Source organism: Oncorhynchus keta, unplaced genomic scaffold (genome assembly GCF_023373465.1).
Source record: "Oncorhynchus keta strain PuntledgeMale-10-30-2019 unplaced genomic scaffold, Oket_V2 Un_scaffold_6048_pilon_pilon, whole genome shotgun sequence".
Taxonomy (NCBI): domain Eukaryota; kingdom Metazoa; phylum Chordata; class Actinopteri; order Salmoniformes; family Salmonidae; genus Oncorhynchus; species Oncorhynchus keta.
In genome coordinates, this window is record NW_026290973.1 from 737,037 (window position 1) to 757,715 (window position 20,679).

Genomic DNA, 20,679 nt, shown 5'->3' on the forward strand with positions numbered 1-20,679 from the left:
CAGTCAGGAGCAGAGTAAAAACACTTCCTGGAAACAACAAGACCACCCAGTCAGGAGCAGAGTAAAAACACTTCCTGGAAACAACAAGACCACCCAGTCAGGAGCAGAGTAAAAACACTTCCTGGAAACAACAAGACCACCCAGTCAGGAGCAGAGTAAAAACACTTCCTGGAAACAACAAGACCACCCAGTCAGGAGCAGAGTAAAAACACTTCCTGGAAACAACAAGACCACCCAGTCAGGAGCAGAGTAAAAACACTTCCTGGAAACAACAAGACCACCCAGTCAGGAGCAGAGTAAAAACACTTCCTGGAAACAACAAGACCACCCAGTCAGGAGCAGAGTAAAAACACTTCCTGGAAACAACAAGACCACCCAGTCAGTAGCAGAGTAGAAACACTTCCTGGAAACAACAAGACCACCAAGTCAGTAGCAGTGTAGAACTGTTCTGTCATTTCCCTGAGGTATAAAACAGGTTTCATGATTATCAAAAGCAGTCGAATAAAGGATGTGGAACTGTTCTGAGTGTTTAATTACTTCCTGTCATTTGTTTTGCTCATTCACGAGGAAGCAGCATACCATGGATCGATGACGTTACTGATCAATGTCTGAACTTTTCATTGATTGCAATGAATGTGAAACGTCATTATCTTATTTTGAATATAATCAAACATTTTATTCATCACATGCTTCATAAACAGGTGAACTGTGAAATGCTTACGGCCCAAATGACATTGCTGATCTTTCTGCCATCAGTCTACTTTTCAGAATAAAAGCCTTCTGCCATCAGTCTACTTTTCAGAATAAAAGCCTTCTGCCATCAGTCTACTTTTCAGAATAAAAGCCTTCTGCCATCAGTCTACTTTTCAGAATAAAAGCCTTCTGCCATCAGTCTACTTTTCAGAATAAAAGCCTTCTGGCATCAGTCTACTTTTCAGAATAAAAGCCTTACTCTTGCTGCATCAGGTGTCCTACTTTCAATAGTCTACCACTTTTATCCAAGATGAATCTTCAAGGAGATTATGTTTTATTAACTGATATCGGCCTTATAATAATGTGTACGCTGATATTTGACAACTGCAGCTATGAATCGTATAAAGTGAACCAGATTACATTGAATAAACTTTGTTTTAAAAAAAAAGAGAGAAGGCATTCTTGAGAGGTTTTATTTGTGAAAGAATCAATCCATTTCAAGAGTGGGTGAAACGCCTGTGGTGAGACAGTAACATTACCTTCATAGAAAGCATACAGGTTCCTCTGGTGAGTTATGGACCTAAGTCAATAATTGAAATGCAACAAGTCTGTTTTCCGTACCTCCTAGTATATCTCTCATGAACAGATCCATACGAAATAAAACAATAAACACAACTTACACTACACATGGAGAAAAACAGTGCAGGTGTTATGTTAGATAGAAATGTAAACAGACCATCACTCTACCATTGTGGCAAGACGGAGTAGGTCTACAGCTCCATCTAGTGGTCATGTCAGGGAAAACATCTTTTGACAAGCTTTGTAACTAACTTATGTTTAGGTTAGGGAAAGAGTTATTTCCCCTGCCTCATACATTCTCCTAACCTGACCCTCAGTATAAAGATAAAACAACAGACGTGTTGAATAGTATCTGGAGGAAAACAGCTCGGACGTACTGCCTAAAACATGACATTGCTGTGAAAGTAGGCATTTCAGCGCAGCGCTTGATAACAGTGGAGTCTAATGAATAAGGCTTTTGTCAAACCCCGTCCTTCAGGAACTGAGTTTGACGTGATTTGTATACATGGATTCGAAAAACCGATTACTTGAACAAACTAAACATTCAGTGCAGCACGAGTTTCTATATTCTACTGCTGCTGGCACTGCACGCCATGGCCTCCCCCCTCATCATCGTCAATATCCTCAAAGCTTGGCTTCCCTCCTCCACTGCTGCCGCTCTTCTGTTGAGAGTAGCTGCGATCCATCTCCTTCAGGTCTACCTCCTCCATGTCGTCTGAGATCAGCTGCTCGTCTCTGGGGGGGAGGAGGGCCTCCAGCTGGGGGAGGAGGTGCTCTGGCAGCCAGTGTTTATCTGGGAACTCCACCTGGTGGGGAGGAACATAGAGAAATGGGTTATGGGTCTGATAGGGTCTATTCCCTATATACAGTGGCAAGAAAAAAGTATGTGAACCCTTTGGAAATACCTGGATTTCTGTATAAATTGGGTCTTAGAATTTGATCTGATCTTCATCTAGGTCACAACAATAGACAAACACCATCTGCTTAAACTAATAACAACATTTATTGTATTTGTCTTGTCTATATAGAATCATTTAAACAATCACAGTGTAGGTTGGAAAAAGTATGTGAACCCCGAGGCTAATGACTTATCCAAAAGCTAATTGTAGTCGGCTAACCTGGAGTCTAATCAGTGAGACGAGATTTGGAGATGTTGGTTAGGGCCCATGCACCCTATCCCTATATAGTGCTCTACTTATCTAGGGAAATAAGGTGGCGTTTCAGATAACCTGATACAGGCTCTGCAGCATTGATAGAGGCTCTGCAGCAATGATACAGGCTCTGCAGCAATGATAGAGGCTCTGCAGCAATGATAGAGGCTCTGCAGCAATGATAGAGGCTCTGCAGCACAGATAGAGGCTCTACAGCAATGATAGAGGCTCTGCAGCAATGATAGAGGCTCTGCAGCAATGATAGAGGCTCTGCAGCAATGATAGAGGCTCTGCAGCAATGATAGAGGCTCTGCAGCAATGATAGAGGCTCTGCAGCAATGATAGAGGCTCTGCAGCAATGATAGAGGCTCTGCAGCAATGATAGAGGCTCTGCAGCAATGATAGAGGCTCTGCAGCAATGATAGAGGCTCTGCAGCACGGATAGAGACTCTGCAGCAATGATAGAGGCTCTGCAGCACGGATAGAGGCTCTGCAGCACGGATAGAGGCTCTGCAGCACTGGAAGCCATTGATAGAGGCTCTGCAGCAATGGAAGCCATTGATAGAGGCTCTGCAGCAATGGAAGCCATTGATAGAGGCTCTGCAGCAATGGAAGCCATTGATACAGGCTCTGCAGCACTGGAAGCCATTGATACAGGCTCTGCAGCACTGAAAGCCATTGATACAGGCTCTGCAGCACTGAAAGCCATTGATACAGGCTCTGCAGCATTGAAAGCCATTGATACAGGCTCTGCAGCAATGGAAGCCATTGATACAGGCTCTGCAGCATTGATAGAGGCTCTGCAGCATTGAAAGCCATTGATACAGGCTCTGCAGCACTGAAAGCCATTGATACAGGCTCTGCAGCATTGAAAGCCATTGATACAGGCTCTGCAGCACTGAAAGCCATTGATACAGGCTCTGCAGCATTGATAGAGGCTCTGCAGCATTGAAAGCCATTGATACAGGCTCTGCAGCACTGAAAGCCATTGATACAGGCTCTGCAGCACTGAAAGCCATTGATACAGGCTCTGCAGCATTGATACAGGCTCTGCAGCAATGGAAGCCATTGATACAGGCTCTGCAGCAATGGAAGCCATTGATACAGGCTCTGCAGCAATGGAAGCCATTGATACAGGCTCTGCAGCATTGATACAGGCTCTGCAGCAATGGAAGCCATTGATACAGGCTCTGCAGCACTGAAAGCCATTGATACAGGCTCTGCAGCATTGAAAGCCATTGATACAGGCTCTGCAGCATTGGAAGCCATTGATACAGGCTCTGCAGCACTGAAAGCCATTGATACAGGCTCTGCAGCACTGAAAGCCATTGATACAGGCTCTGCAGCATTGAAAGCCATTGATACAGGCTCTGCAGCATTGGAAGCCATTGATACAGGCTCTGCAGCATTGGAAGCCATTGATACAGGCTCTGCAGCATTGGAAGCCATTGATACAGGCTCTGCAGCATTGGAAGCCATTGATACAGGCTCTGCAGCAATGGAAGCCATTGATACAGGCTCTGCAGCATTGAAAGCCATTGATACAGGCTCTGCAGCATTGAAAGCCATTGATACAGGCTCTGCAGCATTGAAAGCCATTGATACAGGCTCTGCAGCATTGATAGAGGCTCTGCAGCACTGAAAGCCATTGATACAGGCTCTGCAGCATTGAAAGCCATTGATACAGGCTCTGCAGCACTGAAAGCCATTGATACAGGCTCTGCAGCCTTGATAGAGGCTCTGCAGCACTGAAAGCCATTGATACAGGCTCTGCAGCACTGAAAGCCATTGATACAGGCTCTGCAGCACGGATAGAGGCTCTGCAGCACTGAAAGCATTGATAGAGGCTCTGCAGCACTGAAAGCCATTGATAGAGGCTCTGCAGCACTGAAAGCCATTGATACAGGCTCTGCAGCCTTGGAAGCCATTGATACAGGCTCTGCAGCATTGATAGAGGCTCTGCAGCACTGAAAGCCATTGATACAGGCTCTGCAGCATTGATAGAGGCTCTGCAGCATTGAAAGCCATTGATACAGGCTCTGCAGCACTGAAAGCCATTGATACAGGCTCTGCAGCCTTGATAGAGGCTCTGCAGCACTGAAAGCCATTGATACAGGCTCTGCAGCATTGGAAGCCATTGATACAGGCTCTGCAGCACTGAAAGCCATTGATACAGGCTCTGCAGCATTGAAAGCCATTGATACAGGCTCTGCAGCATTGATAGAGGCTCTGCAGCATTGGAAGCCATTGATACAGGCTCTGCAGCATTGATAGAGGCTCTGCAGCATTGAAAGCCATTGATACAGGCTCTGCAGCATTGAAAGCCATTGATACAGGCTCTGCAGCAATGGAAGCCATTGATACAGGCTCTGCAGCATTGGAAGCCATTGATACAGGCTCTGCAGCATTGAAAGCCATTGATACAGGCTCTGCAGCATTGAAAGCCATTGATAGAGGCTCTGCAGCATTGAAAGCCATTGATAGAGGCTCTGCAGCATTGAAAGCCATTGATACAGGCTCTGCAGCACTGAAAGCCATTGATACAGGCTCTGCAGCATTGGAAGCCATTGATACAGGCTCTGCAGCATTGGAAGCCATTGATACAGGCTCTGCAGCATTGAAAGCCATTGATACAGGCTCTGCAGCACTGAAAGCCATTGATACAGGCTCTGCAGCATTGATAGAGGCTCTGCAGCATTGAAAGCCATTGATACAGGCTCTGCAGCACTGAAAGCCATTGATAGAGGCTCTGCAGCACTGAAAGCCATTGATACAGGCTCTGTAGCATTGGAAGCCATTGATACAGGCTCTGCAGCATTGAAGGTTCCCAAGAAGTCATTCTTAAATGGAAGAAGTTTGGAACCACCAAGACTCCTCCTAGAGCTGGCCAACCGGCCAAACTGAGAAATCGGAGGAGAAGAGCCTTGGTCAGGGAGGTGACCAAGAACATGATGGTCACTGACAGAGCTCCAGAGTTCCTCTGTGAAGATGGGAGAACATTCCAGATGGACAACCATCACTGCAGCACTCAATCATACTACACCAGCTCCGACGCTCATCTTACGTGGCAGGGCCTGCAAACTATTACAGACTACAAAGGGAAGCACAGCCGCGAGCTGCCCAGTGAAACGAGCCTACCAGACGAGCTAAATCACTAATACACTCGCGTTGAGGCAAGCAAGACTGAGGCATGCATGAGAGCATCAGCTGTTCCGGATGACTGTGTGATCAAGCTCTCCATAGCCGATGTTAAACAGGTCAACATACACAAGGCTGCGGGGCCAGACAGATTACCAGGAAGTGTGCTCCGGGCATGTGCTGACCAACTAACTAGCAGGTGTCTTCACTGACATTTTCAACATGTCCCTGATTGAGTCTGTAATACCAACATGTTTCAAGCAGACCACCATAGCCCCATTGCACAAGAAAACTGAAGTAACCTGCCTAAATGACTACAGACCCGTAGCACTCACGTCCGCAGCCATGAAGTGCTTTGAAAGGATGGTAATGGCTCACATCAACACCATTATCCCAGAAACCCTAGACCCACTCCAATTTGCATACCGCCCAAACAGATCCACAGATGATGCAATCTCTATTGCACTCCACACTGCCCTTTCCTACCTGGACAAAAGGAACACATACGTGAGAATGCTATTCATTGAACGCTGAGCTGTAGTCAACACCATAGTGCCCTCAAGGCTCATCACTAAGCTAAGGATCCTGGGACTAAACACCTCCCTCTACAACTGGATCCTGGACTTTGTGACGGGCCACCCCCAGGTGGTAAGGGTAGGCAACAACACATCTGCCACGCTGATCCTCAACACTGGAGCCCCTCAGGGGTGCGTACTAAGTCCCCTCCTGTACTCCCTGTTCACCCACGACTGCGTGGACAGGCACGACTCCAACACTATCATTAAGTTTGCAGACGACGCAACAGTGGTAGGCCTGATCACCGTCACCGACATTTCACTGTAAGGTCTACAGCTACACCTGTTGTATTCGGCGCATGTGACAAATAAAGTTTGATTTGAGCAATCAGGCCTTTATGATAGATAGAGTGGCCAGACAGAAGCTACTCCTCAGTAAAAAAGGCACATTACAGCCCGCTTGGAGTTTGCCAAAAGGCACCTAAAGGACTCTCAGAAACAAGATTCTCTGGTCTGATAAAACCAAGATTGAACCATTTAGCCTGAACGCCAAGCGTCACATCTGGAGGAAACCTGGCACCATCCTTACAGTGAAGTATGGCGGTGGCAGCATCATGCTGAGGGTTTTCAGCAGCAGGGACTGGGAGACTAGTCAGGACCGAGGGAAAGATGAACGGAGCAAAGTACAGAGAGCTCCTTGATGAAAACCTGCTCCAGAACACCCTGGACCTCAGAATTGGGCGTAGGTTCACTTTCCAAGAGAACAACAACCCTAAGCACACAGCCATGACAATGCAGGAGTGGCTTCGGGACAAGTCTCTGAATGTCCTTGTGAGTGGCCCAGCCAGAGCCCGGACTTGAACCTGATCTCATGTATTAGTTCGATCATACTGTGCAGCTATCTTTCATGTATTAGTTATATACTGTGTAGCCTTCTATCATGTACACTACATGGACTGAGATTTGTAAATGAAAGAGGAATAGAATAATATGAATTGAAAGGAGTTTCCAATCTCCCCACTTCTGGTGCAGCACAGACCTTATCCAGATGGTGGGACAAAGGCATTTCCTAACAGACCTGCTAACTTTCTTTGTTGTTACTTTTAAGGTTGGAACCAACATGCAGCGCCAGGAAGAGAGGCAAGAATAATGTGTCCATTAGCTCATGGACAATCTACACTATTCACAGCCATGTCTAATGTTCAATGTAATTACATTGCTGGACTTTTTGAAACTTCATTTCAAACATGTCTTCAAATCATGTTTTTTTTTTTAGCTGTTAGTGATAATACATCTGTGTGTTTACATCACTAAGCCTGTATGTATGTGTTATAAATGATCAAAGGGGTCGGACTTTAAATCAAGTCGAGCGTCATGCGATAGTCTTTATAGACCAAGTTTTACTCTACATTAGTGTCAAATAGGTTCATGTTTTTTTGTGTTAAATGCTCTACAACAGATTTTCCCAATGCCGTCGGGGGTAGGCCAAATATAATTTTTAAAACAGTCCATTTATATTTTCCAACGGGGCTATACATTTGGGTGAGGTTTCTTTCTCCTGATCTGTGAGCTGCTCTGACAGCTGGTGCTTAAAGTTAGTGAGGGAAGTTAGTGAGGGAGATATGAGTATCCGGTTCAGTGATTTTTGCAGTTCGTTCCAGTCATTGGCAGCAGAGAACTGGAAGGAAAGGCAGCCAAAGCAGGAATTGGCTTTGGGGGTGACCAGTGAAATATACCTGCTGGAGCGCGTGCTACGGGTGGGTGTTGCTATGGCGACCAGTGAGCTGAAATAAGGCAGGGCTTTACCTAGCAAAGACTTAACGATGACCTGGAGCCAGTGGGTTTGGTGACGAAAATTAAACGAAGGCCAGCCAACGAGAGCATACAGGTCGCAGCGGTGGATATTATATGGGGCTTTGGTGACAAAACGGATGGCACTGTGATAGACTGCATCCAATTTGCTGAGTAGAGTGTTGGAGGCTATTTTGTAAATGACATCGCCGAAGTCAAGAATTGGTAGGTGTCATGACGTTGGCCTGGGGGTAGGTTTATGAAATACCTGCCCCCGCCTTTTCCCCTCTCTACCCTACTGATGTGACATTTGAAAATCCTTTGGTTAACATAGAGATTCTGGGAACATCAGATGGTGGGGGGAAATGAACTATATTCTGGTAATCCGACCAATTGAACATATGCGGTGGTACTTAATGAATATGATGTCAGTTCGGTTGTCATCTGAGACATTCTCATCAATGATAAGATGACAAACTCTACAGTGGAAAGTCTACACATCAGAGTTATCGGATTCACATGGAATTGTTGTTCAATTTAAAATGTTTAAATGTGAAATTATTGGTGATGAGATGAAATGTAATTTTAGCTTCCAAATGAGAGATTTGAGTCTTCATAAGCTCAATCAGTGGCCCGCCCCTGTGAAGAGACATGTGAATATTTATAATGCCATTTCTGACTTACCCGCCATGTTGGGGAGTCAGTATCTGCATGGCTTTTTTTGTTGTCGGAGCGCCGTACTCAGATTATTGCATGGTTTGCTTTTTCCGTAAAGTTTAAAAAAAAAAAATCTGACACAGCGGTTGCATTAAGGAGAAGTATATCTCTAATTCCATGTATAACACTTCTATTTTCATCAACATTGATGATGATTTTTATCTCTATTTCTGCCTTTTGTGACTCCTCTCTTTGGTTGGAAAATGGCTGAATGTTTTCTGTGACTCCTCTCTTTGGTTGGAAAATGGCTGAATGTTTTCTGTGACTTGTTGCTGACCTAACATAATGACATGTTGTGTTTTCGCCGAAAAGCCTTTTTGAAATCGGACTCTGTGGTTGGATTAACGAGAAGTTTATCTTTAAAATGGTGTCAAATACTTGTATGTTTGATAAATTTGAATTATGAGATTTCTGTTTGAATTTGGCGCCCTGCAATTTCACTGGCTGTTGGCGAGGGGTTCCGCCATTCCCAGACAGGTTAATGTGGCTGCTCTGCATGATGTATTGTCGTCTCTACCGTCTTGCCCTTTGTGTTAATGTGGCTGCTCTGCATGATGTATTGTCGTCTCTACCGTCTTGCCCTTTGTGTTAATGTGGCTGCTCTGCATGATGTATTGTCGTCTCTACCGTCTTGCCCTTTGTGTTAATGTGGCTGCTCTGCATGATGTATTGTCGTCTCTACCGTCTTGCCCTTTGTGTTAATGTGGCTGCTCTGCGTGATGTATTGTCGTCTCTACCGTCTTGCCCTTTGTGTTAATGTGGCTGCTCTGCATGATGTATTGTCGTCTCTACCGTCTTGCCCTTTGTGTTAATGTGGCTGCTCTGCATGATGTATTGTCGTCTCTACCGTCTTGCCCTTTGTGCTGTTCTGTGCCCAATAATGTATGTACCATGTTTTGTGCTGCTACCATGCTGTGTTGTCTTAGGTCTCGCTTTATGTAGTGTTGTCGCTCTTGTCATGATGTGTGCTTTGCCCTAAATGTATAATCCCAACCCCGTCCCTGCAGGAGGCCTTTTGGTAGACGGTCATTGTAAATAAGAATGTGCTCTTAACTGACTTGCCTAGTTAAATAAAAAAAATAAAACATTTTGCCCGATTTATGAAGGTTCTCTCAGGAGCCACAGATTACTGTAGGGTGTGCGAGGTATTTAAAAAGGGCTGATGGACCTACAAAGCTTGTTTGTTTGGAGTAGTCCAACTGGAGTCACTTTTGTTTTTAACGAAAACGGCTCGTCTCTAACCTTAAACGGTTCAACCTGCCCCGTCTCTCTCTCTCCAATGGTAATATAATACTAACCTGGAATTGAATGATGAGCTGCCCTCTGTCGTAAGGGTCTTTGTGGATGGGCATGCCTTCATTATGGACACACCTCACATCGTTGGCCTTCACTACTTTACCTGGAAACAGAAAGATCACACGATCACGCAACTTGCATTATCGCATATTTTTTTGCGTTACAAAGTAACTTCCGACAATTCTACATCTTGCGTGTCTATATGATAGAGGTTTCCAAATCATGTCCAATCAATTGAATTTACCACAGGTGGACTCCAATCCAGTTGTAGAAACATCTCAAGGATGATCAATGGAAACAGGATGCATCCAAGCTCAATTTTGAGTCTGAATATTTATTGAAAGGGTCTGAATACAATTTTCTTTATTTCTAAAAAACGTTTTTTTGCTTTGTCATTAAGTGGTATTGATGACGGGAAAAAATGTTTTAATCCATTTTAGAATAAGGCTGTACCGGTACAAAATGTACATTTAAATCCAAGGGGGAGTGAATCCTTATAACAGCCACACTAATGCATTACCTGGCGAAGAGGTGATGATGAGCACCCTGCCATCTAGCGTACAGATGGTCTTCTTGAAGCCACAGAGGGCCTCAACCAGTTTGATGTTCATCTTCATGTGCAGGTCGTCCTCCTGCCTCTGGTACACTGGGTGGTCCTGCTGGTCCAGCACGATCACCACGTCACCTGGTTCCAGACCAGGCTCCTGGTCGCCCTCCCCGTGGAATGGTATCTTCTGACCCCCCTTCATACCTACAGGACACAGTAAATGTGTCTTGGTTAGTTCATACCTACAGGACACAGTAAATGTGTCTTGGTTAGTTCCTACCTACAGGATACACAGTAAATGTGTCTTGGTTAGTTCCTACCTACAGGACACAGTAAATGTGTCTTGGTTAGTTCCTACCTACAGGATACACAGTAAATGTGTCTTGGTTAGTTCCTACCTACATGACACACAGTAAATGTGTCTTGGTTAGTTCCTACCTACAGGATACACAGTAAATGTGTCTTGGTTAGTTCCTACCTACAGGACACACAGTAAATGTGTCTTGGTTAGTTCCTACCTACATGACACACAGTAAATGTGTCTTGGTTAGTTCCTACCTACATGACACACAGTAAATGTGTCTTGGTTAGTTCCTACCTACATGACACACAGTAAATGTGTCTTGGTTAGTTCCTACCTACATGACACACAGTAAATGTATCTTGGTTAGTTCCTACCTACAGGACACACAGTAAATGTGTCTTGGTTAGTTCCTACCTACATGACACACAGTAAATGTGTCTTGGTTAGTTCCTACCTACAGGATACACAGTAAATGTGTCTTGGTTCGTTCCTACCTACAGGACACACAGTAAATGTGTCTTGGTTAGTTCCTACCTACATGACACACAGTAAATGTGTCTTGGTTAGTTCCTACCTACAGGATACACAGTAAATGTGTCTTGGTTAGTTCCTACCTACAGGACACACAGTAAATGTGTCTTGGTTAGTTCCTACCTACATGACACACAGTAAATGTGTCTTGGTTAGTTCCTACCTACATGACACACAGTAAATGTGTCTTGGTTAGTTCCTACCTACATGACACACAGTAAATGTGTCTTGGTTAGTTCCTACCTACATGACACACAGTAAATGTGTCTTGGTTAGTTCCTACCTACAGGATACACAGTAAATGTGTCTTGGTTAGTTCCTACCTACAGGACACAGTAAATGTGTCTTGGTTAGTTCCTACCTACAGGATACACAGTAAATGTGTCTTGGTTAGTTCCTACCTACAGGATACACAGTAAATGTGTCTTGGTTAGTTCCTACCTACAGGATACACAGTAAATGTGTCTTGGTTAGTTCCTACCTACAGGATACACAGTAAATGTGTCTTGGTTAGTTCCTACCTACAGGACACACAGTAAATGTGTCTTTGTTAGTTCCTACCTACAGGATACACAGTAAATGTGTCTTGGTTAGTTCCTACCTACAGGACACACAGTAAATGTGTCTTGGTTAGTTCCTACCTACAGGACACAGTAAATGTGTCTTGGTTCGTTCCTACCTACAGGATACACAGTAAATGTGTCTTGGTTAGTTCCTACCTACAGGACACAGTAAATGTGTCTTGGTTAGTTCCTACCTACAGGATACACAGTAAATGTGTCTTGGTTAGTTCATACCTACAGGACACAGTAAATGTGTCTTGGTTAGTTCCTACCTACAGGATACACAGTAAATGTGTCTTGGTTAGTTCATACCTACAGGATACACAGTAAATGTGTCTTGGTTAGTTCACTGGCATCTGTTCCTTTCTATCATGATGGCTGCCTACAGATGACGGGAGTTTTCGACACTAGAGGGCGCCCTTGCTATTATGTACAGCAAGTAGAAACTTCTGATATTCAAGCTCTAGGGAATTTGGGGAAATCAATTTCCTCTTTGGGGGTTTTATATCTTCTTAGTATTGTACAGTAAATTACTTATTTTAAACATCCCAACAAGGGAAGAGGACCTCAAACAAACCTTTGTCAATGTGAACCTCTAGAATCTTCTTCTTGCGTTCTACTTTGTGTCCGTTGCAGGTCTTGCATCGGTCTTTAGAGTTGAAGCGCTCGCCCTCTCCCTGGCACTCTGCACACATGGTCTGGATCTGCTGTATCATTCCTGGCCCGATCTGCTGCACCTTGATCTCCACTCCTCTGCCTTTACACGAACCACACGTCTGCAAGGCGCCCTTCTTACCACCGTACCCTGCAGTAAAGACAACCAGAGTTAAGAGTAACACGGACTTCAAGACCTGGTGGAACTCAAAAGACACGAGTTCCTGTATTCACAATGCGTCTCAGAGTAAATATGCTGACCTAGGATCAGGTGTCCCCTCTCTTAGTCATTATGATTTCAATAGAAAGAAGATCAGTACTCTTGATAGATCTGTGTTTATGGGCTCAGATCTGATAAATGGGGAGCTTTGTATCGATATTGGATCTCAACATACCTTCACATTTTCCACAGATGACGTTTTTCTGCAGGGCCAATTTCCTCTTGGTTCCATTGTACATCTCCTCCAGAGTCACAGTGAGCTGATGGACCACGTTCTTACCTGGACCAAACACACAATCATATTACACCTGAAACCCCACCTCTTTAAGGAATACCTAGGATAGGATAATAATAATATAATAATAATAATAATATGCCATTTAGCAGACGCTTTTATCCAAAGCGACTTACAGTCATGTGTGCATACATTCTACGTATGGGTGGTCCCGGGATCGAACCCACTACCCTGGCGTTACAAGCACCATGCTCTACCAACTGAGCTTCAGAAGGAGGAAGTAATCCTTCTCACCCCCCTTTAAGATTTAGATGCACTATTGTAAAGTGACTGTTCCACTGGATGCCATAAGGTGAATGCACCAATTTGTAAGTCGCTCTGGATAAGAGCGTCTGCTAAATGACTTAAATGTAAATGTAAATATTTCGGTAATACAAATAACAGATAATGGGGCGGCTTCCTGGACACAGATCAGCCTAATCCTGAACTAAAAAGCTTTTTCGATGGTCATTCTCCATTGGTCCACTTGCTTTCTAGTCCCGGATTAGTTTAAGCCTCATCCGTGTCATGGAAACCTCCCCAATAGGAGACCGTACATTTGTGACATTAGTATTACCTCTCCTATCCCTCTGAGGCATTCTGCCTCCGCCTCCAAAGAACATGTTGAATATGTCCATAGGGGAACCTCCTCCCCCCATGCCCCCATCCTTGATAGCCTGCTCTCCACCCTGGTCGTAGAGGTCCCTCTTCTTGGGCTCTGACAGAACCTCATAGGCCTGAGATATCAGCTTGAACTGGAGGGGAGAGAGAGTTATGTCAATATCATGCCAACGGTTGTTGATGCTTATAACACCGTCATAGCCAACTCCCATAACAATTGTAGCTAAAGTTCAAAATGTGTGTCTTTTACTGCAATAGTGAAGCTGGAATAGATTTTCCTTATTTTTCAGTTTAACTGCCATATCAAAACAGCTAGTAAGTGTTAAATAATGAATCCTTGCTTCTCCGAAGAAATAAATCCTTATGAAACCCCACTCATCTTAGGCTTCAGGCTAATTTTACAGTGAGAGAACAACTGAAGAGCAGCTGCGTGTTATTTTCAGTGTTCCCCCCAGTACATTTAAATCAGCCTAGAGCAGAGCTAAGGCTACAGGTTAGGAGGGGTGGTGGTGCTGCAATCCCACCCTGGTCTCAGACTAGACGTAACATAGTAAACGTTTGTTCAGTATAATTTCAGTGTGTCCCCGGAACAAACACAAAATGCAACAATTGCAAAGATTTTACTGAGTTACAGTTCATACAAGGAAATCAGTTAATTTAAATAAATTAATTAGGCCCTAATCTATGGATTTCAACATCCATACCAGGCGGTGTCAGAGGAAGGCCCTGAAAACCTAGTCATAGACTGGTCTCTCTGCTACCGCATGTCAAGCAATACCGGAGCGCCAAGTCTAGGTCCAAAAGGCTTCTACCCTCAAGCCATAAGACTCCTGAACAGCTAATCAAATAAATGGCTACCCAGACTATTTGCGTTATCCCCAACCCCCTTTTTTACACTGCTGCTACTCTGGTTATTATTTATGCATAGTCACTTTAATTACTCTAGCTACATGTATATCAAATCAAACTGAGTCACATGCGCTGAATATAACAAGTGTAGACCTTCCAGTGAAATGCTTACTTACAATCTCTTAACCAACATTGCAGCTCAAGAAGAGTTAAGAAAATATTTACCAAATAAACTAAAGTAAAATAACATACAACATAGAAGCTAGATACAGGGGGAACCAAGTCGGTCTGCGGGGGTACAGGTTAGTTGAGGTCATTTGTACATGTAGGTAGGGGCGAAGTGAGGTCGGTAGGGGTGAAGCGCCTTGCGGTCAGATGCCGAGCAGTTGCCATACCAGTCAGGATGCTCTTGATGGTGCAGCTGTAGAACCTTTTGAGGATCTGGGGACCCATGCCAAATCTTTACAGTCTCCTGAGGGGAAAAATGTTACGTTGTGCCCTCTTCACAACTGTCTTGGTGTGTTTGGACCTGGTGTTTTTGGGCCATGATAGTTTATTGGTGACACCAAGGAACTTGAAACTCTCAACCCGCTCCACTACAGCCCTGTCGATGTTAATGGGGGCCTGTTCGGCCCGCCATTTTCCTGTAGTCCACGATCAGCTCCTTAGTCTTGCTCACATTGAGGGAGAGGTTGTTGTTCACACTGCCAGTTCTCTGACCTCCTCCTTATAGGCGGTCTCATCGTTGTCGGTGATCAGGCCTTCAGCAAACTTAATGATGGTGTTGGAGTTGTGTTTGGCCACGCAGTCGTGGGTGAACAGGGAGTACAGGAGGGGACTAAGTACACACCCGTGCGGGGCCCCAGTGTTAAGGATCAGCGTGGCAGACGTGTTGCTGCCTACCCTTACCACCTGGGAGCAGCCTGTCAGGAAGTCCAGGATCCAGTTGCAGAGGGAGGTGTTTAGTACCAGGGTATTTAGCTTAGTGATATTACCTCAACTACCCTTTGCCCCCCGCACATTGACTCTACGGGTTCCCCCTCTATATCAAATCAAATTTAAAATCAAATGTATTTATATAGCCCTTCGTACATCAGCTGATATCTCAAAGTGCTGTACAGAAACCCAGCCTAAAACCCCAAACAGCAAGCAATGCAGGTGTAGAAGCACGGTGGCTAGGAAAAAACTCCCTAGTAAGGCCAAAACCTAGGAATAAGCCTAGAGAGGAACCAGGCTGTGTGGGGTGGGCAGTCCTCTTCTGGCTGTGCCGGGTGGAGCCTCACTACTGTTATTTTACTGCTGCTCTATCCATTTTTTACTTAATGCAGTTAAGAAAAATAAGTGTTGTTGGTTAAGGGCTTGTAAGTCAGCATTTCACTGGAAGGTCTACACCGGTTGTATTTGGCACTTGAAAAATACAATTGGATTTGACTGAGATTACAGATTTGCATCTGTTGGTCACAGATACCTAGGGATGTGGATCAGAAAACCAGTCAGTATCTGGTGTGACCACCATTTGCCTCATGCAGATCTCCTTCACATAGAGTTGATCAGGCTGTTGATTGTGGCCTGTGGAACGTTGTCCCACTCCTCTTCAATGGCTGTGTAAAGTTGCTGGATATTGGCAGGAACTGGAACATGCTGTCATACACTGATCTCCAGAGCATCCCAAACATGCTCAATGGGTGACGTGTCTGGTGAGTATGCAGGCCATGGAAGAACTGGGACATTTTCAGCTTCCAGGAATAGTATACAGATCCTTGGGACATGGGGCCGTGCATTATCAAGCTGAAACATGAGGTGATGGTGACAGATGAATGGGGCTCAGGATCTCATCACGGCATCTCTGTGTATTCAAATTGCCATCGATAAAATGCAATGGTGTTCGTTGTCCATAGCTTATGCCTGCCCATAGATACCATAATCCCACCGTGGGGCACTCTGTTCATAACGTTGACGTCAGCAAACCGCTCGCCAACACAACGCCTTACACGTACGTACGTGGTCTGTGGTTGTGAGGCCTGTCAGACGTACTGCCAAATTCTAATACAATGTTGGAGGCAATTTACGGCAACAGCTCCGGTGGACATTCCTGCAGTCAGCATGCCAATTACACACCCCATCAACTTGAGACATCTGTGGCATTGAGTTGTGAGACAAAACCGCACATTTTTAGAGTGGCCTTTTATTGTCCCCAGCACAAGATCTACCTGTGTAATGATCAGGCTGTTTAATTAGCTTCTTGATATGCCACACCTGTAAAGAGGACGGATTATCTTGGCAAAGGAGCAATGTTCACTAACAGCGATGGAAACACATTTTTTGCACAAACTTTTGAGAAATAAGCTTTTTGTGCGTATGGAACATTTCTCTGGTCTTTTATTTCAGCAGAAACACAGGAACAACACTTCACATGTTGCGGTAATTTTTGTTCCGTGTAGTATACGTTACGTTTGGTATGGTTACACCAGGCAGATGGTTACAACAGGCAAATGGTTACAACAGGCAGATGGTTACAACAGGCAGATGGTTACAACAGGCAGATGGTAACAACAGGCAGATGGTAACAACAGGCAGATGGTTACAACAGGCAGATGGTAACAACAGGCAGATGGTAACAACAGGCAGATGGTTACAACAGGCAGATGGTAACAACAGGCAGATGGTTACAACAGGCAGATGGTTATAACAGGCAGCTGGTTACAACAGGCAGATGGTTACAACAGGCAGATGGTAACAACAGGCAGATGGTTACAACAGGCAGATGGTTACAACAGGCAGATGGTAACAACAGGCAGATGGTTACAACAGGCAGATGGTTACAACAGGCAGATGGTAACAACAGGCAGATGGTTACAACAGGCAGATGGTTATAACAGGCAGCTGGTTACAACAGGCAGCTGGTTACAACAGGCAGATGGTTACACCAGGCAGCTGGTTACAACAGGCAGCTGGTTATAACAGGCAGATGGTTACAACAGGCAGATGAGATGGTTACAACAGGCAGATGGTTATAACAGGCAGATGGTTACACCAGGCAGATGGTTACAACAGGCAAGGCAGATGGTGACAACAGATGGTTGCACCAGGCAGATGGTTACAACAGACAGATGGTTACAACAGACAGATGGTTACAACAGGCAGATGGTTACAACAGGCAAGGCAGATGGTGACAACAGGCAAGGCAGATGGTGACAACAGGCAAGGCAGATGGTAACAACAGGCAAGGCAGATGGTTACAACAGGCAAGGCAGATGGTTACAACAGGCAGATGGTTACAACAGGCAGATGGTTACAACAGGCAGATGGTTACAACAGGCAAATGGTTACAACAGGCAGATGGTTACAACAGGCAGATGGTTACAACAGGCAGATGGTTACATCAGGCAAATGGGTGCTTGGTTGGGGTGAAGAGCACAAACATCTTGCAACCCAACAGTTGCGAGTTCGAATCACTGACAACTTTAGCTAATTAGTAACTTTTAAGCTACTTTGCAACTACTTAGCATGTTGGCTGACCCTTCCCCTAACCCAACTCTTAAATTGAACCCTAACCCCTGGCCTAGCTAATGTTAGCCACCTAGCCAGAATTTGTAACATACATTGAGCAAATATGTAACATATTATAGTTTTTGGAATTCCGTAACAGTGTACGTTTTGCAAAGTCGTAACATAAAGTTACGAATGACATGCCCTATTGTCATCCTAAAATGATCATACCAAATGGAGTGTCTCGGGGTTATACGTACAGAATCATATGAAATCGTCTGAGACCTGGTTGGCAACCACACACAGCGCCTTTTCCCCGAGGTCCTTCCAGAAGGTTCCTTAATCACATGTCCCTGTCAGTCCTAGAAGCCATGTGCGCCGTTTAAAATAGACGTGTCTGTCTTACAGGCCTGCTGGAGACAGTTAACTTACCTTCTCTCCTTCATTCGGGTTCTTGTCCGGGTGATATTTCAGGGCCAGTTTTCGGTATGCTTTTTTAATCTCGTCTGGTGTGGCTTTAGGGTTCACACCTAAAGTGTCATAGAAACCGGTCTCTTTAACCATCTTCGTGGCAGGATCTGTAGTAACTAACGGAGACGTGAGAATTAGATACACCAAATAAATGACTGTTTAGGTTAGAAGCAAGTAACCTAACCCATCCCCCCTCTCAGGGAAAAGAAAAGCCGAATACTGGCTACCAAAGTAGCGACAAATGCCGACAAAAGCTACAATGTTATGTTTCAAATAAATAGCCACATATACTACTAGTTGGCAACTTACGTTTAACCTACTAAAACAAGAATATCGCCTGGTAATGCTAGTTAGTTGTTGTCTGGCTTTTATCGAAACGCTTGTTCTAATGAACGGCAAAAAAAATAATGAAAACAACACATTACAATTCCATGGTAACATAGTGTCTCTCTACCTTTCAGTTAACGTCCTGCTTCAATAGTGCCTCGGAGGAAGACGGCCGGTCCTTTATAAGGCGGACTGGGGCAGAACTTTCTGGAGCGTCTTGTGACGCCAGATGTTTCGTTGCTCGCGCTGGACGAGTCTAGAAACAGCCGACTGGCCTGTCGATCAAAGCCCGGTCCACTTGGAGGGAGGTCCCGGGGAACGCAATTCGGCCCGCTCCTGCATATAATACTGTAATGATACATAATATGGTAATGATAAATAATGCTGTAATGATAAATAATCCGGTAATGATAAATAATACGGTAATGATAAATAATGCTGTAATGATATATAATATAGTAATGATAATTAATACTCTAATGATACATAATGCTGTAATGATATATAATATGGTAATGATATATAATATGGTAATGATACATAATGCTGTAATGATATATAATATGGTAATGATACATAATTCTGTAATGATATATAATATGATACTGATAAATAATGCTGTAATGATAAATAATAGGGTCATGAGAATGATACATAATGCTGTAATGATACATAATATGGTAATGAGAATGATACATAATGCTGTAATGATATATAATATGGTAATGAGAATGATACATAATGCTGTAATGATATATAATATGGTAATGAGAATGATACATAATGCTGTAATGATAAATAATATGGTAATGAGAATGATACATAATGCCGTAATGATAAATAATATGGTAATGAGAATGATACATAATGCTGTAATGATATATAATATGGTAATGAGAATGATACATAATGCTGTAATGATACATAATATGGTAATGAGAATGATACATAATGCTGTAATGATATATAATGTGGTAATGATACATAATGATGTAATGATACATAATATGGTAATGAGCATTATAAATAATGCTGTAATGATATATAATATGGTAATGCGAATGATACATAATGCTGTAATGATATATAATATGGTAATGAGAATGATACATAATGCTGTAATGATAAATAATATGGTAATGAGAAGAATGCTGTAATGATATATAATATGGTAATGATACATAATGCTGTAATGATATATAATATGGTAATGATACATAATGCTGTAATGATATATAATATGGTAATGATACATAATGCTGTAATGATATATAATATGGTAATGATACATAATGCTGTAATGATATATAATATGGTAATGATATATAATATGGTAATGATATATAATATGGTAATGATAAATAATAATATATAATAATAATATATGCCATTTAGCAGACGCTTTTATCCAAAGCGACTTACAGTCAGTCATGTGTGCATACATTCTACGTATGGGTGGTCCCGGGAATCGAACCCACTACCCTGGCATTACAAGCGCCATGCTCTACCAACTAAGCCAACAGGAGGTAGGTACTGTGAGACTAGCTACATTCTTTATAAACCACTAGGGTATATCAGCTACAACTCTCCACATGTTCCTGAGCCAACAGGAGGCAGGTACTGTGCGACTAGCTACATTCTTTATAAACCACTAGGGTTGAGGCCTATCAGCTACAACTCTCCTCATGTTCCTGAGCCAACAGGAGGCCGGTACTGTGCGACTAGCTATATATAATAGGGTAATGAGCATTATAAATAATGCTGTAATGATATATAATATGGTAATGAGAATGATACATAATGCTGTAATGATATATAATATGGTAATGAGAATGATACATAATGCTGTAATGATATATAATATGGTAATGAGAATGATACATAATGCTGTAATGATAAATAATATGGTAATGAGAATGATACATAATGCTGTAATGATAAATAATATG

At 43.5% G+C, this 20,679-nt stretch overlaps 1 protein-coding gene across 1 annotated transcript; it reads right to left on the reverse strand.

The window, feature by feature from the left end:
* Positions 1-1,150: 1,150 nt before the first annotated feature.
* On the reverse strand, positions 1,151-19,024 carry dnaja (DnaJ heat shock protein family (Hsp40) member A). The gene is made up of 8 exons (XM_052517186.1): positions 18,858-19,024; positions 18,365-18,519; positions 13,551-13,728; positions 12,875-12,979; positions 12,403-12,630; positions 10,401-10,631; positions 9,883-9,983; positions 1,151-2,078 (listed from the first exon to the last, which is right to left on the reverse strand). Exons 2-8 carry the CDS (start codon positions 18,494-18,496, stop codon positions 1,842-1,844), a joined length of 1,212 nt encoding a protein of 403 aa, XP_052373146.1. The 5' UTR covers positions 18,497-18,519; positions 18,858-19,024; the 3' UTR covers positions 1,151-1,841.
* Between the last annotated feature and the right edge of the window lie 1,655 nt (positions 19,025-20,679).